The sequence below is a fragment of the Helobdella robusta genome (genome assembly GCF_000326865.2).
Source record: "Helobdella robusta unplaced genomic scaffold HELROscaffold_1, whole genome shotgun sequence".
Classification (NCBI taxonomy): Eukaryota; Metazoa; Annelida; class Clitellata; order Rhynchobdellida; family Glossiphoniidae; genus Helobdella; species Helobdella robusta.
Window position 1 is genome coordinate 10,754,786 of NW_008703570.1, and position 26,053 is coordinate 10,780,838.

The following is a 26,053-nucleotide window of genomic DNA, read 5'->3' on the forward strand; positions in this document are numbered from 1 at the left end:
GTTTTTGAAACCAACACTTTTTGAAAATCGCAACCGCTAGCGATGGCGACCGCCTCCGTCTGGTATCGCAACCGTGCATAGCCGCAACAAAATGAAGCTGCAATCGCCGCAAAAGCGCCGACGGCAACAAAAACAACTTCAACACATCAGCAACAATACTACGATTACAACAACAACCATTACCACCACTTCTACTAACTACTTCTACTACTATTACTACTACGACCACCACTACTACTACTACTACTACTACCACTACTGAATATATTATTATTATCACTACTACTACCATTAATACTACCAATACTACTACTACCACCACTACTACTAATACTTCTACTACTAATACTTCTACTACTATACTGCTGCTACTACTACTGCTGCTGCTGCCTTTACTTCTACAAGAAAAAATGAGACTTTAAAATTAGTGACAAGAAAAACAAAGGAAGAGCAAAATAATGCCCTGCCATACAGCCAACAACGAATTCATGACAAACACACCGTGCCAGTTATTTGAGGATCTGATGAATCAAACACACCATTATTGTTACATTATTGTTTTGTTGTTGTAATTGTTGTTGTTCATGGTGGTGGTGTTGTTGCTGTTATTGGTGTTACTGTTGTTGCGATAATGTTTTGTTGTTATTGTGGAGATTTTACATTGCTCGTTTATTGATGATATTGTTGCAGTCGATGTTGTTGTGGTTGTTAATGTTATTGTTGGTAATTTATTGTTGTTGTTGGGGTTGGTGTTGCGATAATGTTATGTTTTGCTGCTATTGTGGTGGTGTTTTGTAGTTTGTTTGTTGCTAATTTTGTTGTAGTCGATGCTATTGTTATTGTTGTTGTTGATGTTTTTGTTGTTGATGATTTTGTTGTTGATGATGTTGTAGTTGTTAATGTTGTTGTTAGTTTGTTGTTGCTTTTAATATTATTGTTGCTTTTTTGTTGTTTTGCGTGATAGAGTTTTTTGGCGATGTTGTTGTTGTTTTTTGTTGTTGTTGTTGTTGATAATGTCAAACGAAGGTTGTTTGAATGGTTTTATATATTAATGTTTTTATTAAGCTTATTCATATTGTTCGTGAGATGAGAATGTTTTTGATGCAAAAATGAATGTTAATCAGAGCAGTTTTTAAAGATGCCAGTCTGCCTCTTTGACATTATACATTGGAAATATTTTTAACGTAATAAAATATTTATAATGTGATTGAAAAATTCTTAATTTAATGAAATAAAATAGATGACATTAACAATGAGCAGATGTTAGAAGCAGCAACAATTATTTCCATAATCAGAATGGCAGATTGGTTGCGAAACTTAATGTATCATCTGCTGTTTCTTCATTATCATTAAACTGTTGCAGATTTTAATCGTACATAGGTTATTTTGAGTTTAGAATTAAAAATCATGTAGTTAGAGAAATTAAGGAGGTGAATTGATACGCAAATTAATTTGTTACATCCAATTAAGTTAATTATGTGACAATCTTTTACAAATATTATTAAAATTAATGGACATATTTAGAAGAGTAGGCGTACAGGTTATAAATTTATTTCTGTCATATAACAATGACTGATGTTTGATTCAGTTGATAATCTATGTATTCGTAGATTCATTATAGCACGATTGATATATATATATATATATATATATATATATTTGAATGATTTATGATCGTAATATTGCAAATTATAAATTTTGAGATGTGCAAGCCGCAACATTTTATCAAAAAATGTCTAAGTTCATGGCCCAATTAACCAGTCGACCAACAAGCCAACAAAGCATGCAGTCAACCATTAACCAACACTTTGACTGATCAACCGACCAATCAGCTCATCAGTCAACCAACTAAATAAACAACCAACCAATCAGTCAATCCAAAAATCAACCGATTGACCAGCAAACCAACCAGCCGAAAAACGAACCAATAAATGAACCAACCAAGCCAACAACAGCCATTCATCCAATCATAGAAACCAATGAAGCGTAAAACATTTATCGGACCAATCAGAGAACGATTTGCATGCTAACGTTTTAAGTTCGTTGAAGAGCATGAATATTCATAGATCCACATTCTCTCCGTCTGTAGATTCACGTGATTTACCGCTTTCTCGTTTCCACGGCAACCATCCAGCTGGTGTCGGAAGCAGTTCATCGTGTCCTGGTAGATTCTGGAGTGTGGTGTGTGGAGGAGGGAATGTGGTGTGTGATGAATTTGTGGTGTGTGATGAGTTTGTGGTGTGTGATGAATTTGTGGTGTGTGATGAATTTGTGGTGTGTGATGAATTTGTGGTGTGTGATGAATTTGTGGTGTGTCGTGTAAATTGTGGCATGCTGTGAAGTTTGGGGTGAAAAAATGTTACTTGTATGTATGGTGTTTGTTGTGCAAATTGTCAAATGATACGGGTTGTATTACGTGGTGTTTGTATGTTCCAAATGATGTATCGTCTTCTGTGTGGTGTTTTGTGAAAAAATGAGGGTTAAAGTAGAAGGCTGGATGGTGTGCAATTTCGGTAAAAAATTGACATGGTAGATTGACATGGTAGATTGACATGGTAGATTGGTATGGTAGATTGATATGGTAGGTTGGTATGGTAGATTGGTATGGTAGATTGGTATGGTAGATTGATATGGTAGGTTGGTCTAGTTATGAAATGATAATTTTCACACGGTTGTTTGATATAAATTTGTTTATAACACACTTCAAATATTAATTTGAAAAAAAAGACAAAAACCTTCCCACGGCGACAAAATAAATAAAAAATTAACATCTGTAGACACACGCACACGCGCACACACACACGCACACACACACACACACACACGCACGCACACCCATAAGCATTATTTCCATAATTAATCACGTGGAAAGGGACAATAAATGCGGAGATAGGGATAAGTCATGATGATGATGACAAAGATGATAATGATGATGGTGAAGAAGAAGATGATGATGATGATTAAGATGATGACAAAGGGGATGATAATCAAGAAGAAGAAGAAGAAGAAAAAGAGGATGATGATGATAAAGATGATAACAAAGAGGATGATGATAAAGATGATAACAAAGAGGATGATGATAAAAATGATGATGATGAGGAAGATGAGGATGAAAATAAAAAACAATGATGGATCGTCACTCATTTTTATCGCCTTCTTCATCAGGCTCGTTATCATCTGCCTCCAACATAAGCACTTTGGCTGCCTGTGTCAGATTCATTATCATCATCATCATCATCATTTTCGTCATCATCTCATTGTCATCTTATCGTCGTCATCATCTTCATCACCGTCATCGTCATCCTCCTCCTCCTCCTCCTCCTCCTCATCATCATCAGGATCTTCATCACCGTCATCATCATCATCATCGTTATTGATATTATTGTTGTTACCATCATCATAATCGTTGTCATCGTCAATGCTGTCATCATCAGGGGCGTCATCATTTTCGTAATTACCATCATCGTCACCATCAACATTATCATCATCATCATCGTCACCATCAACATTATCATCATCATCATCGTCATCATCAACATTATCATCATCATCATCGTCACCATCAACATTATCATCATCATCACCATCATCATCATCATCTTCTTCTTCATCTTCATCACCATCACCACCACCATCATCGTTGTCATCATCAGTATCATGATCAGGAGGGAAAGTGTCATTACGTTTTAAGAAGCTTCGAATGACTACGGGATGAAAGGTAAATAATTGTCGTCGTGATAATGTTGTTGTTGTTGGTCTTGTTGTTTTGCTGCATTAATGTTGTTGTTACTGTTGTTGTTGTTGTTGTTGTAATTAATGTCGCCGTTGTTAGTTGGAATGTATTTCATATGTTGATTTTGACATTGTTGTCGATATTTTTACATTACTGTTGTTTGTGTTGTTGTAGTTTATGTAGTTGTGTTGTTCAGTTGATTTTGTTGTTGTGAGTGTTTTTTTTATCTAATTGTTGTTTCTATTGACGTTGTTGTTTATCTTACGTGTTGCGTTGTTTAACCATGCAGTGTTTTTGGTATAGTCTTTGTTGATGTTGGAGTAATTGGGTTAATGTGGATCGGTTTTAGAACTTTATGATATTAATGTTGTTGTCGTTGTTGTTAGTGTTGTTGTTGTAGTTAGTGTTGATGATAGTGTTGTTGTTGTGGCTAATGTTGTTGTTTTGGTTGGTGTTGTCGTGGTGGCAAGTGTTTTTGTTGTTGTTGATAGTGTTGTTGTTGTTAGTGTTGTTGCTGTTGAGAGTGTTGTTGTTGTTAGTGCTGTTGTTGATACATGGTTGATGTGTTTGGTTATTGTTGTTGTTTTTATTGATACAAGATTGATGTATATCTGAAGTATTTCTGCAATGAATGCCATTTCGGAAGTTGAAATGCTTTTGAGAATGTTGTCACAGGTAATGTTGTTGTTTTTCATGCTGTTGCTGATGTAGTTGGTGTGGTTTTTTTTGATGTTTTTATTACTGTATACGACGTTTTTTTTTTACTTTGTTTGTTATGTCATGTGATGTTTGTGTTTATTTTTTGTTATTTAGTTTGTTAGTTTTTCTTAAAGTTATTTAATGTTGTTGTTGAAAAATATGATTTGGTCAAGTTTGAAATTGTTAACGTTCTATTTTCATTAAATATTCTATCTGTTATCTATGTTTTGTTTGTCTATGCTTTTGGTTTTCCATTACATATTATAATAATTTCTGATAAAATAATTAATTTATTTTATTTCTATAAATTTAAAATAAAAAAATTTGTTTTCTGCCAAAAGTTATTTTTAATCGTTCATATTGGTTTTTCATGTACGCTGTGCACCAACGTAATGTGAAAGCTCATGATGAATGACAGCAATGATGATGAAGACGACGACGACGATGATGAAGACGACGATGGTGGTGATGATATTCTATCGATGCTGCTGCTACTACTGCTGCTGATGATGACGTTGACGATAATGATGCTGCTGATGATGTGGTGGTGATGACGATGATGATTTTGATGTTGACGATAATATTTTGATTAATGTTGTTAAAAATAAAGAGAGTGATTATGCAAGCAAACATTATTTTACCAAAAAAATAGTGGCATAACAAACAGTCTTTTCTAAAAGTCATAAAAACAATCTCCAAAAAGCAATATCTTTCTAAGGGCCATCCTTCTTACGATAATAGCATTTTTTAAACTAATAAACATTTTTAACGCTTTTATTCGAAGTAAAAATACCATTGGAAAAAGACCGGATACAAAACTGCAGAAAATAAAATAATCCCAAAAATAAAAATGAAGTATTGACAGAAGGCAAATAGTTAGATATGAACTTTTTTAACTTGACAAAAGAACGTGATTTTATGCTGCTTGTTACCGTTCCATGTTTTGAGCGGGCCATCTTTTCAGTATTTATATTTTATTATTTTTTAAATTTGTGCGAAAAAATCTGTTTTTTTAAAAATGTTGATAGGCTTAAAATGTTTATCACGTTTGATGTTTCTAAAATAACTTTACTTGTACGTAGAAACTCGTTGAAGTGCTTTTAAAATATTTTTTAAATTGAAAGAAATTATAAATTGTGTAACTTTGAAAAATTCTTGTTTAAAAATTAAAATAAAATTGTGGTAATAATGAGTTTCATTTAACAAAAAAAATTTCAAAAACGAACATTTAATTAATACCAGATTCTGTAAACGATGAATTTTTCTATTTTGAAGATATAAAAATGCTTCCTGTCAAAGTTTCATGGTTTCTAGATTGAACCAGCAAACAACAAGTATCAGGTATCAAGCGGTGTCAAATAAAATGTGTCAGCATTCTGAATGTTGCTCAGGTTAAATAGAAACCAGCATGCTCCATTGTGTGTGTTTCTCATTGTGTGTTAGTATGTGTGTGTGTGTGTGTGTTTTTCTGTGTGTGCCTGTGTTAGTGCGGGCGTATGCGTCTGTGCAGGTGCAAGTATGTGTTTGCATCTTTTTCTGCTTACGTGTTAATTTATATTTCAAAACTTCAACAATACCGATGTGGTTTCAATTTTAAATTCAACTTTTTTTTATATATACAATAATTTGATACTATTTTCCGAGAACAAAGTTTCATATTTCATCAAGCAACAAATCAACGTTAATAAGAAATTTTTCTAAAATATATAGCCGAGTGGAAAAACTGTACGTCCGTAAAAGTTAATGAGCCTAATTTTTCAAACTCATTAATTGTTTTATACAAAAATGTAATGTCTATCTGATTAACTTTTATTTGAAAAAAAAATGGATTTTTTTTAAATGAATGATTGTCATAAAATACCAAAACATTTAAACGCGCATCATTACAAAACAAACACAAACATTACAACCTTACAATACAAACACAAACATTACAACCTTACAATACAAACACAAACATTCTTATAGGCTCACACTTTCACACACCCACAGACACACACACACACAAACATTCACACACACACACACACACACATACACACATAGTAACCGAGCATCAAACAAATATTTACCTTCTCTCACATACATGACAAAAGCGGACAAACAATCCTTTCAGCGTTCATCTTTTCGCGACCTTTGCATACAAAATGCCCATGCACGCTCAAACAACATCAAATATGCTTGAAACATACATACAAACAAACAAACAAACATACATACCATACAGACAGACGAACAAACAAACATAAATACATACATACAAACAAACAAATAAGCATACATACAAAAAAAACATACAAACAAACCAACAACGTAAAAAAGACAAAAATGTTGAACGAACAAAAATATAAATAGTTACACATTTAAATTCATTCGCACATACAAACACATTTGTTTATAACTATGACCTTCACCTTAATCCTCTGTACATTTTTGTGAAACTTTCTATCTCCAATGAGTCCTATCCTATGGAGAAGAATGCGAAACACAAGCGAATAAAAAGTGCTTGCGAGATATTTGGTTAATATCTGTCTGTTATCAGGTGTGAACACTTGCCAGCTATACAAATCTCTTTACGATGATCTTTTGTGGAATATACATCAAATTTACAAATGCAAATCTAAAACACTGTTTTCAAACGTTTAAACATTTATTTATAAAAAAGATAATCTTTTATTTTTTTGTATAGCAATGCGATAACGAAAATAAAAAAAAGGGATGGCTATAACCGATGTAAAATCAAAAGTGACAAAACTTTTCGTGAAGTTTCACCTTGACCCTGACAAAATATTTTTTTGATTGGCTGCTGTCCCAAACCTCTTCGGCCACTTCTTTCGTACAAACTCACATAACAAGCAACTACACATATAAGCCAATTTAACAATGTGCAAACTGCTAATATAGTGTAATGCCTACAATTCAGTAGAATTCAAACAATATTGTAGACGAATAATTATGAACACAAAAAACACTCGTGCATGTATAACTATGAAGTTATTTTCAACCTGGGCACCACCAGCAATTATTGAAACGAGATGATTATGACGAAGTGATTAATAACAAGCGGTGAAGGATTATTATTAATAAGAATCGATAGCGGATTATTTCAACAAAAGCTGCTATTCTAGACTTTATCGTTTTTGCCGTCTGTATTTTCACCACGTACGCATATACGCGCTTGTTTCTATTGCGTTTGTAGTTGCGTGTTTAGTTGAGTTTTTAGGTATGTGTGTGTCTGTGTGTTTATGATTGTCTTTATTGTTAAAGTCTATGTGTGAATGTGCGTGTATTCATGATTATTTTATTGCATGGGCATTTTTATGGACATGGGGTTGCTGGTCATTTATCATTTTGTCATCGCGAGCAAACGTGCAAGGAATTGCTATGCAGACATTTTTGTTTGTGAATTTAAATGATTAATCTCCTTAGTCACACATATGCAGATGGATGCCATAATAATAAATTTTTCATTTCTTCCTTTTGAGAGAAGTTTTCAATTTAAAATCGCAAAAAAAAAAGTTTAAAAAGGTTTCCCAGCCAACAACGTGAGAGAATGAATGGAAAGCTAATTTTCACAAAACCGCACTTACTTTAGCAATTATAAAATACAGCAAAACTATATTATGTTTTATGTGAATTCATTGTATGACGCTTTTAAAAATGATTTTTTGGTTGAAAGTGTATTTGAAGAAGAAGAAAAAAAATGTTAGCATAAATCGTGGAGACTGAACTTTTTCGAACACGCGCATGTTTGCATTCGTAAGTTCATTTCTACGTGTAATTTTAAAAAAAAGTTTAAAATAAACGCGGCTACACTTGTGTGCAATCAATCAGTTAGCTAATAACAGCCATTAAGAACTGGTCGTTTAAGTGCTTGATTGATTAGCAGGCGGTGCCTCTTATCGTCAGACTGAGTTCCGATATCAATCAGGCGTTCAATAAACAAGAGAGATCACTCGATGACCGATCCATCTGGGTGGGCTGGGCACTGCTTGGTCGGCTGAGTTTTAATTATAAATTAACATTAAACTAAGCGCCGCCTGGTGATTAGCCTCATACAGAACTGAAAATAATATAGATAGGTCGGTAGGTAGGGAGAGATGGATAGAGTGAGGGTAAGATTGAGTGAAATATATTAAATGAAAGAAGAATTAGATATAGTTAGATATGATATAAAAAGTTATGACTGGTATAGATTGGATGTGATATATGACAGGATAGGATAGAATGAGATAGAATGGGATGGAATGGGATGGAATGGAATGGGATAAGCGAGTTATCAATAGTTTTATTAATGCCACTTACATCCACAACAACATCAAAAACAACATCAACAACAACACATCAACAACAACATCAACAAAAAACGTAAACAAGAATAATCATAAGATCACAGTCGATGGAACATTCGATGAGGAAAGATGCCAGGGGCTGTGTGTCCATGTAATGAAGGACCAAAATTACTTCCAGCACAATCCTCCTATCATTTTATACAAACATGCACCTATATACTAATGTATTTGTTTGTATACTTGTATGTTTGCAAATATGTTTGTATGTTTGCTGTGTTTTTGTTTGTATCTTTGTTTGATTAATGTATTTGTTTGTATACTTGTATGTTTGCAAATTTGTTTATATGTTTACTCTGTTTTTGTTTGTATTTTTGTTTGATCGTATGATGTCTTGTCTGTATGCTTTGTATTTACATGTTTGTAAGTTTGCATATTTGTGTATGATTGTTTATGTTAGTGTTTTTAGATGCATTTATGTATAACTGTGAATATGTGTTTGTGCAATCATTTTCACATGATTTTCAACCTTTGGTTTCCGCGGATGTTAATGTATTGCACGTTAAATAGACGCTTTGAGAAGAAATGTTTGTATAATCATTCATTCACACGTACGCATTGGAATTGTGGTTCGTTCGTTCGTTCGTTTGTTTGTTCGCTGTTTGCTCATTTTGATTATTAGAGTAGGAATAATGTACTTGTGTTTGTACATGCAATAATTTGTTCATTTGTCTGCTTTCCTTCATGTTCATCTTGGTTTCCTAGGTGGGACACAGATTGTTTGTTAGCTTCGTGTAGTATAGGTTTGCACGTTTTGTATGTATGTGTGTATCCGCACATTTCCAAGTTATATTTTTATTATTTAAATAAATAAATAATGTTTAGTGGCCGTACAGTCAAATGATTTTATTTGGTTTCTTACATTTGTGTTTATGTGCGTACAAATGCAGTTTTTTAAAATTTAAATAAATTTGTACATTTCATTGGCAAGTGTTTTAATATACCGTCGGTTGAAATGTTTCTCCTTTCCAAACTTTATCGTCTTAAAAATATTGTGCATTATTATTATTTTTCGTTGCACGTATTTTAAATTAAATTGATAAAAATATATCTATCGTTTATTTGTATTTATTAAATTTATTTAATTGTATCTATCTATTTATTTATTTATTGTTTAATTGTTTATTGGAGTGATGATGGAGCAGAAATGTGTGCGACACAAACAGTTGCTGGATCTTTTGGTTAGTTTCTAATGGACCGATGAGGACAGTGTTTTCTTTTTAATTTTCATTTTGTGGACAAGTTTTTACAATTTGAAGTACATTCGACGAAACGATGATTATTAGTTTTTCACAAATAAAAAAGTATCATATTCTAGACGGAAAAAATAATAATTGGAGCGAGTGTTAGGAGCCGATAAGAGGAGCAGACATTGAACACGTTTTTAGTTTTTTCTTCCTCCTGCGTGGGATTAGATTGTGTAAAAATAAGAATTTGTACGTAGCTAGGTAGGTAGGTAGGTAGGTGTGTGTGTGTGGGATTAAAGGAAAGGTCAGGGTTGAATATGTATGCACTTTTCTATGTTTCTATCTTTTGAATGTGTCATTTTATGTCTTTGCAGTGTCTGTACAATCATTAACGTGGAGAGCAGTGATATTTTGTAAATGTTTGTATGTACGTGTCTTTTTATGTATGAATGTTTGTTTGTTTATATGGATGTATCTTTGTATGTATGAATGTTAGTTTGTATGTATGCTTATCTTTATATGCCTTTTTGTTTTCCTTTAATAAGTAAATGAATGCATTTCTGTATTTTTGTTCATAATATGCGCCTTTTAGCACGTAAGTATGCTTGACTACTAGCAGTGGAAAGGTCAACGAAAGATGAATAATTTAAAAGCAAGTTCATTTCTTTTGCATTCTGCAATTACTTTATTGTGCTTGAATGTGTGTGCATGTTTGTTTGTCCGTATGTTTAAGTTTTGTCCTGCTCTTGTGTTACTATCTGCATGCTCAATCTACAATAGTGACAGCCTGAATGTTTTGTTTGAAGCTGGATGTCTGAGTCGGATAGCAATTTTTTCACTCTGACTCCTTATTTGAAAACTTTCTAACTCCGACTCCAAAATAACAATTTCAAATTTTCGACTTAGACACCCGACTTTGGATTCAGACTCTCAGAAATTTCAACTTTTGCTGACTTATTCTACTAAAATATCACACTACTAAGCGAAAAAAGTTTTGAAATTATTGGTGATCATAATAATTTAGGAAAAAAATAAAATAACTTTAAATAATTTAATGAAATTGAAAAAATTTCGAACTGCGGGATAATAGTTCAGTGAAAGACTTTGACAGTGGCTTAAAACAACAAAACATCAGCATGACAAGGGCACGGGAACGGTTAATGTTATCACAAAATGAGAGATTGAATCAAACAAACACAATCGTTTCATCGCATTTAAAGCACCAATTTTAAAATTTTTGTATAAATGATTACTTTTTTTTTACAAAGGTTACAAAACACTTCATTTATTAACACTATTCTACGCACACTAAAAAGCTCTCTCCTTAAAATTATTTTCAGAATGTGTGTGTGTGTGTCATGTGTAAGTACGCATTCTAGTGTAGAGTTGAAGTATGAAGCAACTTTTCATACAAAGAATCTTTTTGTTATCATCTGTTAGCAACAATAGAAGAACCGAAGTAGAGCATTGCAGAATGAGACATCTTCAATCAAACTTGTCAGCCTTTGTTAGACATCGTCAAAATTAAAATTTCATTTCAAAAGAAAATTTTTTCGCCAAAAGTTTTGATGGATGTTGAAAATTGAGAAGTGATTTGAAAGGAACTTGGAGGTAAATGTGAAGTTTCCACCGTAGAAAATTACAATATTAGTTTGAAGATCGCTATCGCGGAATTTAATTCAGTAAGTTATACACGGGAATAAATGTTGATCAGATTGGGGAACATGAAATACGAACATTTATTGAATAGCATTTATTGAATAGAAATATCAATAAAATGATGAACGAACGAATGAACGAAAGATGGAATACATATATGAACGAGACACAACCAACCACCATTATTATTATTATTATTATATTATTATTATTATTGTTACTTTCTTATTATTATTGTTAATGAATTTCTGAATCTTTCTATATGCAGAAAAAAAATAATAACAAAATAAATGAACAGCAATAACATTATTAAAATAAAAAAAAACCACAGCCACGAATAACGTTAATTAAATATCAAGAAATAACGAAAATAAAAATAAGGATAATAAAAATAATAACACCAAAAGTAATAATAATAATGATAATAATAATAATAATAATAACAACAACAACAACAATGAGAAGTAGAAGGAGGAGAACGAAAACAGCAATGTCAATAAACTTTTATTAAACAAGCCCACACTCGGACATTTATTTTCTGACAACCTCAAATAAAAGCAAAGATATAAATGTTTTATGGAAAGTCATCGGCGGCATCATGGCATCATCCCACAGTTTCTCCATGCATCTTGCCATACATTTACTTATTAATATTATTTTTCAATATTATTTATTTGTATTTATTACAATTTATTCTTCTTTTTTTTCAGAGTCATCAGCGACAAACACACATGCAAGCGCACGTGAAACAACGCATCACACACATTTCATGTGGTAGGTGGAGATCGATTTGCAATTGAATCCGATCAGTGCAAAAGCATTGCCAGACACTTTACCGTCACACCATCGCAACACACACACACACGCACACACGCACGCACACACACGCACACACAAGTGAGTCAAACATGAGGTCACACATGTGTGTGTATATTATATATACGCCGACTTTTAGCATGCAACCATGCATTCATCCTTTTATGCAGTAATGTGTCTTTATGTATCAGCAGGCATGCATCGGTGAATTATTGCATCATTTCATTCACGTGTATGAGTTATGCATACTTTTATGTTTACAATACAATACTCACATAGCTTGGGTTTTTGTTTGTTCTAGGTCATTATGTTATTATATGTCAATGTTACTACTATGTGATATGTTGTTGTAACATCTATGGTGTGAAGCGAGTTGGGTGATGACAATTTTGATGATGTCGATGTGATGTCAGATGCTTGCTGGTCAAGACTGAGAAATGATGACGCGTTAGATGATTACGGAGGTGAGTTTCTAATGCTGATTATTCTAAATGATGACTCCAGTGATTTCTCATGATAACCGTTTAAAAGTTGAAATAAAATCAACAAATTTTAGAATTAAAATGATAATAAAACTGATTATAAATTGTACGATTATTTCATTGCGATAAAAATATCTTTGAAAATGCAGATCATAAGGTTGATAATGATAAAAATAATAATGATAAAATAGATAATGTTAGTAATAAATAAAAAGCCTAAAGATGTGCTTTGAAAATCTTTCACATGCAAATCGCAGTTGAGTTTGGAATAATTTTGGCGAATGATTTGTTGGTCACTTGACACAATAATACAAAGAATAATAATATTCTGAGTAAATTTGTTGTAACTTTCTGTTCTTTGTTATCTTATTAGTGCTTCTGTCGGTGATTTACTTGTGAAATTTATATTTTATTGTAATATTTAATTTTGACCTTGCAAAAGTAACACCTTTCCTACATGTATTTGTTTTCTCAATTAATATTTATATTGATATTATTATTGCAAATGAATTCTTTTCAATAACGCAATGATGTATGGAAAATAATATGATAACCTGCCTAGTACCATGACTGCCTGGACAAACGTCCAATGTCATTAACGTTTGGTCACTAGAATTTTCATCAATGAATAACAAATCGTTGTCTTTGTGACCGTGCATGTGTTTGCCTGTGTATTCGCATGTACGTGAACGTACATTTATGCGTTTGTATGCGTACTATACATACATATATTCATGCGTTTGTATGCGCACTGTAATGTACACGTACGCGTTATCGTAGATAGTGGGCGGTCATTTTGCTGGAGTCGTACTTAAGAAATTAATTACGATGGACAGTAAGATAAATGATCGCTGTTTGACCTTCGTTTCTTTCTGTGTGTTTGTATGTCTGTCTCTTTTTCTGCTTGTCTGGGTACCTATCTTTTTGTTTGTGTGTCTGTAAATGTGTTATTCTAATTTGTTTTTTGGAATGCTTTTTCAAATGTTGGTTGGTGTGTTAGTTCAGGGCTAGACAAATCTTTTGCCGTGAGGGCCGCATTGAGAATTATTTTACTTTTGAAGGGCCGCATATGTATTTTTTCGACCCGGGGAAGAATCTTTAAGATTTGTGGTTCTTTTATTAATCATAATGTCTGACTGACGACCCATTTTTGGCAAACAAGGCACACGGGCCGTAGTTTGTCCACACCTGTGTTAGTTGGTTCGTAAATGGCTTTGTAGGCATTAAATCAACATTACAAATTCTCTTTTATTTTGTAACCGACAATTAGTTATTTGTTTTAAAAATAATGCGTTTAAACGAACGGGGCATGTGTTTTACTTTTTTCGTCGATAATTCTAGGAACACAATCATTTCACCTAAAATGATATGTTGCTTTTTCAATTTCCTTTGTTTGCATTCATTTGTGTTCTGTTAATTTACGTTTAAATCGCTAGTTAATAACGCTTATGTGGTTGTACATGTGTATGGCATGATCGTATGAGTACGCTGGTATGATAGGTGCTGCGAAGTTTAAAATTTAAATAACTTATAAATTTTTAAGAAAAATAAAAATTTGTGATATAAAACTCAGTAAAATTTTAAAAGTTTGAATTAATGTTTGTTTTCATAATTAAAAACTGGCATTTGATGAAAGTTGATTAATTCAATCATGTTTTGACTCTTGTAGGAGCCCAGAACTACTTCAAATTAATTAAAATTATTTTAGAAAATTTTCAAAACATGCAAAATTAATTAAAAATTATTTAAATCATTTTAAAACAAATTCGGAGGCGGCAAGATGGGCGAGGCACTTTTTCCTGGATGTGTACGTGTGTGTGTGTGTACGTGTGTGCGTGTGTGTGCGTGTGTGTGCGTGCGTGAGTGTGTGTGTGTGTATGTGGGTTTGTGTCGTTGATACAATTAAAGAATTGTTTGTAAAAAAATTTCAAAATAATAAACTGCGAAATTTTTAAGAATTAACTTTTCAATCATTTTTACAAAAATTATTTGACCATTTTCAATCAAAGAACACAAATTACATAAATAAAAAACAAATGAACAATAGAAATTCTTTATTAAAATTTACATTGACAACATTTAAAAAGAAAAAAATATATTAAAAACAGCATGGACAATGTGGATTGGTCTGGAATCTTTGAATATCATTTGCTTAGTCGTTTCATTACCAGGACGGCCATCACTTCCATGATCACCAATATCATTTTCATCATTATACAGTCATCCCCATTATTTTTATCACCATCTTCGTCATCACCATTATCATCGTCGTTATTGGTTTCGTCATCATCATTGTCATATTCATCACCCACATAATTATTATAGCTATTATTATATATTTTTGTGAATAAATGGAATTAAATAAAATCACCTTGGATTTTATTATTGTTATCGTCGTCAGTATAATCTGTATCAACATCGTTATCATGATATCATGATATCACAATCATCGTTATTATTTTGATCGTTACTTCATCTCGACTTCGTTATTTAAAAATTTGTGACGTATCAATTTTATAAATAGCGGTTTATTTCGATGTTATATCATTTTGTATGTATCTATCATCATTACGTGGAGTTTCATCATCATCATTTATCACTTTCGTCACTAACACGGATACTACCATTTAGTGTCATCACCATCAGTCATTGTCATCGTCGGTACCATCATAGAAATCATCATCTTGTATCACCAACTTTACTAACATATTATTTTCATCATCATAATAACATTTAGTATCATGATCATTATCATGATCATGACCATCACCATCATTATTATCATCACCACCACCATCAACATCATCATCATCATCATCATCATAATAACAATTAGTATCATTATCATGATCATGATCATCACCATCATTATTATCATCACCATCGTCATCATCACCACCACCATCAACATCATCATCATCGTCATCACCAACATCATCATCGTCATTAAAGATGTTTTATGATATGTTGGCCAGTTATGGTTATTTGACCGATTCTCAATAGCCCTCATTATCTTTGTATAGGCTGTTTATTCTTTGTTTATACATTGTTTATTCTTTGTTTATACATTGTTTATTCTTTGTTTATACATTGTTTATTCTTTGTTTATACATTGTTTATTCTTTGTTTATACATTGTTTATTCTTTGTTTACACATTGTTTATTCTTTGTTTATACATTGTTTATTCTTTGTTTATACATTGTTTATTCTTTGTTTATACACTGTTTATTCTTTGTTTATACGTTGTTCATTATTTGTTTATTCAGTGTATGTTTATGTCTCGCATGCGTATGTTTAAGTTTTGTATTTTCGTATTTTATTTTCGCACGTTTATATTTTGTTTGTGTATGTATGTTTTATCTGCGTATAATTATATTTTTTATGTTTTTCAATGAATGAATTTGTTTATTTTCTAGTCACGAAATGCTAGATTTGTATTTCTTCGTATTGTAAATTAAGTTAATTATGTGCTTACATCATGCTCATTATTAATTATTATCGTCCACCATTATTTATTACTTATTCACATACATGTTAATTCACACAATCATCTTTATTTGCTACTATTTTCCATAAATTATACGTTTATAACGAATTCTGAATTGTAACACGATCAATTTATGTACACATGGCTTGCATACAAACATGCTCTAATATGAAGTTAACACAAAAGTCAACATTTTGAGACCAGCATATTTTTACAATACAGGTTTATTCAGGTGTGTGTATAAATGTATGCGTGTGTATGTATGTGTGTGTGTGTATGTGTGTATGTGAGTGAGTGTGTATGTGTGTGTGTGAGTGAGTGTGTGTGTTGCGTACATAGGCCAATATGTAAATGATGAAACGTGTTAAAATATGAAAAAGATGATGGAGTAGGTAGTAGGAGGCAGTATGTTGTTCAGAATGTTTGGATGGTTTAAATTAAGCGAAGCATTAATCACCGGTAACGAACAACAACTATTCAGGCGTTTAATAGTGTTGCACGTAATTGACGAAGACGATGATGTGCTGAGGTGATATGGTGTTGTGATTGATGGTGCCGTGATGGTGATAACTGGTGGCGTTTTGATTGGCGGGCGATAATAATGGTGAAATTATCGGTGATAATATCATAACGACGATGATAATGAAAATTAACATCAATATTGTCGATAAACTGACGACTGAGAAGATGACTGGATGGGATAGTATGACGTGACGATGAATATTTTAGTAAATAATTATGGTAATTAACTTTTAAAATGTGAATGGTGATGACGATGACATGGATGAAATTAATGACAATATATCAAAATGAAAAATGAATGGCTACGCGTAACTTAAAAACTGACAAAAATGTTAAAAGATCATCTGCTAAAAATCACACAGATAGAATCGCTTCGTCTTATACACATTTTAAAATCAATCCTTGAACGTAAGTGCTGCAAACTAACGAACACAAGCTCTAACAACTAAACTATAATAAACAGGACATACCCTTTTTTGACAGAAACTTCACAAATAGGTTAGTTTTATATTCATTTTTTTATCATATTTGAAGTTAAAATTTGAAAATAGGAATTTTAAGTTAGAAAGTTTCCCTGTCAAAGTAGAGCGGATTGTACAAATTCTTTGAATTATTATAACATTTAGAATCTTTTTATACTGACGTCATCAAATTTTTCAAAACATAAACAATCCCTGTTTTATTCACAGTAATATTTATTATTTTTTAATATATTTCTTGAAGCATCTTAACAAATGAACATGGATGAACAATATGGGGTTAGGTTGCTAATTGTATATTCTATGTTTAAAATTTCAAATGAACTCGAATTGAATAGTTGGATGTTTAAAACTAGGAATGTAACAATATTCATCCTAACACAATTAGGTAACAATCACAGTTGGAATGATTTTGAGCAGAGGAACGATAAGATCGGTAGTTAGGAGGTTGCTACTGACGCTCATTCACCTGCTCATTTCAATCGCGCTGGACGCCTTCATACAGCTGTTTTTCGAGATCATCACATTTGAGAAATATGACAGAGTACATCAATTCGAATGGGACGTTTTCATCGTTCGGGCTATCTTTTCTGTTTTCATATTCTTCTACGTTCTCACACCTAGTAAGTACAAACCACGTTTTATTCGCGACTGACTGACTGACTGACTGACTGACTGACTGACTGACTGACTGACTGACTGACTGACTGACTGACTGACTGACTGACTGATTGATTGACTGACTGACTAACTGACTGACTGACTGATTGATTGATGATTGATTGACGACTGACAAACAAAAACCTGCCGTTCGAACATTTCGGTAAATGTTTCATTAAAAATATCTCCCCAAGAATGCAGCATGAAAGAGATTGTCTTACATTCCTACATGCTGACCCTGCTACTCTATTTTATTTTTCCAGTTTATTGGAGCAAATTTATCGGTTGGATCCACGGAATGATAACTTATTTTCTGAACGCAGCTGTGTTCATAATAAAATTCGGCTTATACCATCACAGTGAAGTGACTGTTTATTAATTTGACTTTGCAATCACCTTATGCACGTTTATGTAATGCATTCCAAAAGAACTTTTTTTAATATCAAGATTAATAAAATTCTGGAAACACTAAAAAAAATTTCAGAAGATGTACTAGATTTCAAATGATCAAATGTTATTCTGTTGACCGAACGACACTAAACTACAAAAAAATTGCCCTAACTAGTTCATATATTCAAAAGCTAAGATCTATTTGAGCTGACATTACATTCAAACATTTTGACAAGGACTAAATAGTTAAGGAGATTCACATATTCAACAACTATCGATACAACAATCTTAACTTGTTGGAGTCCCAGTAGTTAACATGAACAAAAACTGTCACTTTTAACGCAAAAAATGAAAATATGAATATTTGACATTTTTCTGAACTATAAGAAATAGCATACATTATAAAATTAAGTTGGAGTGGATGCTATTACACAGCAGCAGCAACAAGAACTTTTTATGTAACTTGAGACATTTAGGATGCGACATTTCTTTAAATTTAACTCTAAATACGATCCCGGATATTTATATTACGTTTTGTAAAAGTTGCCTATTAACATAAGACATTCACGAACAAAAAACTCAGACACTGCAATAAAGTAAAGTGCAGTGCAGTACACTGCAGTACAATTACAAATAAACTGTACGTTCATCTCGTAATGATGATTAGGATGATGGCGACGATAACGATGAGAAAGATAATAACAACAACAGCAACAACAATAATAATAATAATCTAACGCGCATGTTGTGTTGGCCTTGCTATAGAGTTCCTCGTAATTTTCCTTGGTCTGTCTGTCAAGAAACTTAAGAAGTTGCCAACTACAACGTTTTGTTGATTTCAACCAATAGTCCGTTGCGCAACTTTTGTTGATGTTGTGGTTGTTGTTGCCGTCGTCGTTGTTGTAGATGTCGTTGTGGTAGAATGATTCATCGTTGTTGTTGTTGTTATTGTTGTTGTTGTAATTGTTGTTGTAATTGTTGTTGTTGTGGTTGTTGTTGCCGATGTAATGATTGTTGTTGTTGATGTGTATGTTATTGTTGTTATTGTTTTTATTGACGGCGTAGTTAATATTTAGTTTATTGATGACGTTGTTGTTGTTGTTGTTATTCAAGCTTTTTCCTGTCGCACTGGTGATGGTTGTGCCTAAGGATAAGGTTGTTGGAGTGTTAGGAGTGTTTGATGTGTTTGCTTGATGTACTTTTTACGGAATTGTGGTTGTAAAAGTTGTTGTTGGATTGAAATATTTTTGTGGAGATAAAATTTTCAGCTGGAAAAAAATTTTGTTCACGAGTTATTTAGTTACGAAAAGGAGAAAAGTTTTTTTTTCAAAATAAAATTAAAAATTCATGTTAACACACGGTCAGATGAACAAACAATTTTAACACGTCGCCTGACATTATCATTAAACTTAATCACTCTTATCTATCTCATCACCAACATTAATCCTCACCATCATCATCATCATCATCACCATCATCATCATCAACACCATCATCATCATCGTCATCATCATCATATAACACGACGACCACCACCATCATCTTCATCAAACTTCTTCTCGGAAGACATTAAAGGTAGGTTGAACGCTTAACCATCAGTGAAAAATAATGAAGCGACTTGGCAGTTCATCACCAATGAAGAAAAATCAAATCCAGTAAACATTTTCATGGAACATAAGTGGTAAGCATTTGAAATAATATAACTCAGGTGTGTATGTTATTGAAAACAAAGTGGGTAAATAAATAAATGCGTGTTTCATTGAACTTACATGCCTACTCTGCTTTAATAGCTTTTTAATAAAAATCTCAGCACAGCGTAGTTTTTTGTACTCTGGTTTATTTAAGTTTTCATAAGTTTGTCGGTCGACAGCTCTGTTTCGGCTAAGTAGCCATCATCAAAACCAAATTTTACACTGAATAATTTATAAGTATTAAAATCGATGAAGAAGGAATTAATATCGGAATAAATAAATAAAAACAGGGGCAATAAACAAAGTTATAAATGAATTACACTTTGACATTTTACTGGAATATGAGATTTTGATTTTGAATTTATTAGATCTACACACACACACACACACAAACACACACAGTCACACACACAAACACACACACACACTACACACACACACACAAAACCAAAACACACACACAGACAGACACACACAACACACACACACAGACAGACACACACAACATACACACACGCACACACACATACACACTTACAAACACACACATACGATCAAACAAGCGGACGAAAAAACTGAAAATGCATTTAATCAAACGTTTGCTTAGTTTAGAGGCGGGCAGGTATGAAGACGAACCATCAACCAAGAGAAAGAGAATAGAAAAACAACCCATTCAAACCTCGATCAAATAATTGTTTATCCTATTAATAAATTCTTAATTATATAATTACCTACATTATTAATATTTTCAAATTCAACTCAAGTCTTATTCTAGGACACAAGAATTATGAATTACGAACTATTAAAATTGATTTGAATGAAACAAATAAAAATAATTGAGACATTTAATCTATAACTGCAAAAAAATTTTACAACATACAAAAAATCAACATACAAACACCACAAAAATTAACAATAAGCAAAAAACTTAAACACTAGAATACCTAAGTATAAATGGTAGATAAATGAGCCTGAACAATAGAATACATAATCATAAACATAAACAATAGATACATAAACAAAAAACTGAACCATAAACATGGACTATTGAAAATCACAGTGCATCTTTAGCAATAACCGTAATGAACAGACGTAGCGTACAACATAAACAATTTACACGATACATTATGCACAGCATATACAAAATATACAACATACAATGTACATAACATACAATACACATCTGGACATAAAGAATCGTCAGTATAAACGTTAAACAATAAAATACCGTATATACCCAGGTACTTACAAACTCAACGAAGTTAGTGTACTTTCATCTGTTTAGATGCAGCTACACACGCATGCATGCATACAATAAACATAAATAACTAATCGTGTCAATAATTCACATGCATTCATACAGACTGCGACATCTTATAACAAACATTATCAAAACGAGACGATACAAAATTTCATTTAGTAAAATTTATTTCTTAACTGATAAGAACTGATTAGAGAACTGATAAGAGGGAACTTAAAAACATTTATCTGGTCTAGCCACACAAACCAAACTTTAATGACATGTAAATTGATAACAATATTATAGAATTGCACACACACAAACACGTACACACATCACTGCATACAAACAAACCCACATGCACACATGAATGTGTTTAATATCCACATATACATCAAAGGAATGAATCGATATGACAAAATCTCGGATGAACTAATGACAGTTCCAACACTATACACTACAGTAGGTCACACACACACGTACATAATACAAACATACTAAAACCCATACATACATACATATGTACATTTACACATACACACACTTACACACATGGGTGTATGAGTGTGTGTGTGTGTGTGTGTGTGTGCGTGTGTGTGCGTATGTGTATGTGTACATATGCGTCGTGTGTTAAGTGTGGACTAAGCAAAATATTGAATTTGCGTTCCAAGAATTGTTTTGTTTTGCTGAAATATTTGGCCTTTGTGAATGTTGAAACAAGCGGACGAACAAAAAACTTCAAAGTTCACTTTTAAAATAATACCTGAATTTTTAAAATTAAAAAAAAATAAAATAATTTAATATTCATAATATATTTTATTGTTTCAATATTTTATACATTGTTATTTGTTGTATTGCGATGAATGCATTAAAAAATGATACGTAAGAAAGTTATAAACCTACTCACGAGCAAAATGAATTTTAAATTGCAAAAACCTACTTTTGAAATTCAATTTTTAATTTATCAAATTAATAAATAATGAAAAAAAAACAACATCTAAAACTTAAATTAAAATGTTCATAATGGCCGGTGGGAATAACGAATGAAAGACTTGGAGCTGCATTTGTGTTGCTCAGTTAGCATTCCTTCAAAGCGTTCCTTTAAACATTTTTCAAATTTTAAAATTAAGAAATTTTATGACAAAAATTAAATTAAACAATAAATTTAAAACATTTTAAACATATTTTTAAAATAATTAAATTAATTTTTGAATAAATAAATATTTAAAATAAAAAAAATGAATGAAAAAATTGCGCAAGAATGCACGCACGTATGTATAAAGCGTTTGCTTGGTGGGCTGAAAACTTTTCAAATAACTTTCCCTATTGAGACCGAAGAATTAATGGTGGTCACGATTATGGTATCGGTGATGGTGGTGTGGGTGGTGATGTTGACTGTGATGATAATGATGTTGGCGAAGACGATGATGATGACTAAGATGATGTTGAGGCTGATGCTGATAATGTTGCCGGTGGTGATGACCGTGATGACATTGATGATGATGACTGTGACGATGATGACGATGACGATGATAATCAATAACACAGATGAGGATATTGAAATTTATAATTAGGACACATTAAAACTATCCATATAAAGTTAAAATAACACACAAATCGTGTAACAAACACATCAATTAATGCACACATTAATTAACACACACACACACAAAGTATTACACACACTCAAACTATCACACACACACAAAATACCACTCAAACACACACACACCACACACACACACACACACACACACACACACACACACACACACAAAGTATCACACACACAAAGTATCACACACACAAAGTATCACTCAAACACACACACACACACACACACACACACATACACACACTGGCATGCAGAGAGAGTAGCATAAATAATCCTGAAAAAGATACCAGAGCTTTCATATTCTTAGTGGCTTTGCTATTGACATGATGGGCGCCGCGTCTATAAGCTACCAGCATAACAAATAAGCCGTTGTGTTTTTGTGCAGGGCTATCAAATGATGGTGATAATGGTGGTGATGTCGTTAATGATGATGATAATAGTGATTATAATGATAATGATGATAATCATAGCGATTACATTGTTTCGGTAGGGTTTTTTTTATTTAAGACGTGATGACGATGATGATGATGGTGGTGGTGGTATTGATAATGATGATAATGATAGTGGTTATGATAAAATAATAATAGTGATGATAATGGCATTAATAATGGTGATGATGAAGGTTTGATGTCATGGAAATATGGTGATGATGGAAATATGAGGATGGTGGTAATAATGGTGACAGCAATTGAAGACGGAAAAATCTAAGCGGCCTAATGCTGTCAATTGTTGAGAAAGTTTTTGTCGTTAATAATAAAAATAAAAATAAGCTGATTATGCTGATTATTTCGTTATATTTATTCGTTTATTAATTAATTCATTTATTCGTTCGCTTGTTCTTTTTATGAATTAATTAATTAATTACTTAATTAATTACTTAACTCATTAATTCATTCATTCATTCATAAACAAAGGCCAACGAGAATGGTAATGAAACAAAATACGACACTCGCGCCATTCACTGAATGTAATCGTAACATGGAACAAAAAAATGACTATGATGACTAAGCTGATGATGACAAAAATATTGAAGATCGCTATCATGATGATGAGAATGATGATGATGATGGTAATGATGATGAGGAGGATGGTGGTAATGATGATGATGATTGCCGACAATAATGAAACCGCCATTTTGTGTTTGTAACCGTTATTGTATATAAAAGGGCGCAATAAATTTATGTTGTTGTTGTTGCGGATTGTTTTTGTTGCGGGTGTTTTCGTTGATGTTGTGGTTGTTGATTTTGTTGTTGTTAATGTTTTGATGTTGTGGTTGATGTTGTTGTTGGTGTTGTTGTTAGTGTTGTTGTTGTTGATGTTGTTAATGTGTTGATGTTGTTGTTGGTGTTGTTGTTGATGTTGTTGTTGTTGATGTTGTTGTTGTTGATGTTTTGATGTTGTTGTTGAGGTTGATATTGTTTTTGTTGGTGTTGTTGTAGATATTGTTGTTGTTGATGTTGTTGTTGTTGATGCCATTGTTGCCCTTTTTTCAAAATTTTAATTTTACTTTTTTTTTATTGTTATGGGGATGTTCTTAGTCATTATAATATTATTCCGATCAGTTCATCGCTTTATATTCCATTTTTTGATCGTTTGGCCATTTCGTCGTTCAATTGCAAGAAGCTAAATTGAACGTTGGGCAGTTTATTTTTCTTCAACAGAAGCAATCACTTCAAAAGGCAATCAGTTAATAAATTGGCTCTTGGCGAAATTTAAATTCTTTAAAATTTTTAAAAAGTGTTATTTTCTTTCTTTTATTATTCGTTATTTATTCATTGATTTTTATTTTCGTTTCTTTCTCTTTCCATCAACCCATTATCTATCTACCCATTCAGTTGTTCTTTTATTCATTCGTTCAAATGTTTTTGCATTCGATCATTTGCACATATATGAGTGTGCGTGTGTGTGTGTGACATTGGCACATTCATCCATTTAATAAATGTCTCATTCAATCATTTGTTCCACAATTTATCCATTCATTCATTCAAACATTTGTTCGTTCGTTCGTTTGTTTGTTCGTTCGTTCGTTCATTCAATCAATCATTCAATCATTCATTCATCTATCCATCCACCCATCCATCCCTCTGTTCATTCATCCATCGACTTCTTTTCTTCGCATCCATGAATGGTAGCATTTAATTTAGAGTGCAATTGCGTTCAGTCGGTTGGTCGGTTGGCTGGTAATTTAGTTCAGAGCAGCGTTGTCCAGTATAGGCCTGCCAGCCTCCCTGCATGTCTGCTTGCATGTCTGCTTGCATGTCTGCTTGCATGTCTGCTTGCATGTCTGCTTGCATGTCTGCTTGCGTGTGCGTCTGCTGTTAACGTGCGGCCCGTACTAATTACAAAACCAAATTTGTCAATTAGTTAAATAAAAAAAAGAGTCAAAAAATTAATATTCAATTTTTTCATTAAATCTTTTAAAAAAATAAAACTGTCATTAAATGAAATATGGCGTGATTGAGTTTGGCGTTATATTGACTAAGTACAGGAGGAAGTATTCAGCCATCAATATAATCATCATCGTCATCATTATTATATTTATCAAATAATGCTGCTGGAAATACAACAAACAAAAACTGAAAAACAGTGAAAACAAACAGCTGATTATTAAACTGGATAAAAAAAACTATCAATAGAAACGACAAACTTAAAAACAAATTAAAAAATAACATGGCGAACAAATCAACAAATACAAACAAATATATGAAAATATTTATAACTAAACTATAAAACACAACAAAAAACAGTCAACAGCATGTAGACAGGCAGACACGACAAATATGACGACGTTTTACAAAATTCTGTAAAAATAAAAACTTTCAAAACTTATCATTTGAATGGAGTAACATTCCTAGCACAAACGTTTCAACAACTGCGTTTGTCTCAACAGCACAACAACGAAAATAATATAACACAAAATAACAACACAGTAAAATAACAAATAACATCACGACACACCACGTAAAAAAACAATAACGACAAAACCATCACCGTACACTACCTAGCAAAGCAACAACAATATGAAGAAGAGAAGTAGGAGAAC

General features: G+C 32.4%; 2 protein-coding genes across 2 annotated transcripts; one reads left to right on the forward strand and one right to left on the reverse strand.

The window, feature by feature from the left end:
* Nucleotides 1-1,070: 1,070 nt before the first annotated feature.
* HELRODRAFT_159521 (hypothetical protein) lies at nt 1,071-5,388 on the reverse strand (the record flags this gene model as incomplete). Its single annotated transcript, XM_009011404.1, has 4 exons — nt 1,071-1,150; nt 2,032-2,171; nt 4,086-4,274; nt 5,321-5,388. The coding sequence occupies 4 exons, from the start codon at nt 5,386-5,388 to the stop codon at nt 1,071-1,073; spliced, it is 477 nt and encodes a 158-aa protein (XP_009009652.1).
* Nucleotides 5,389-17,669: 12,281 nt separating this feature from the next.
* HELRODRAFT_159522 (hypothetical protein) lies at nt 17,670-18,453 on the forward strand (the record flags this gene model as incomplete). The annotated part of the gene is made up of 3 exons (XM_009011405.1): nt 17,670-17,693; nt 17,803-18,037; nt 18,269-18,453. The coding sequence occupies 3 exons, from the start codon at nt 17,670-17,672 to the stop codon at nt 18,451-18,453; spliced, it is 444 nt and encodes a 147-aa protein (XP_009009653.1).
* Between the last annotated feature and the right edge of the window lie 7,600 nt (nt 18,454-26,053).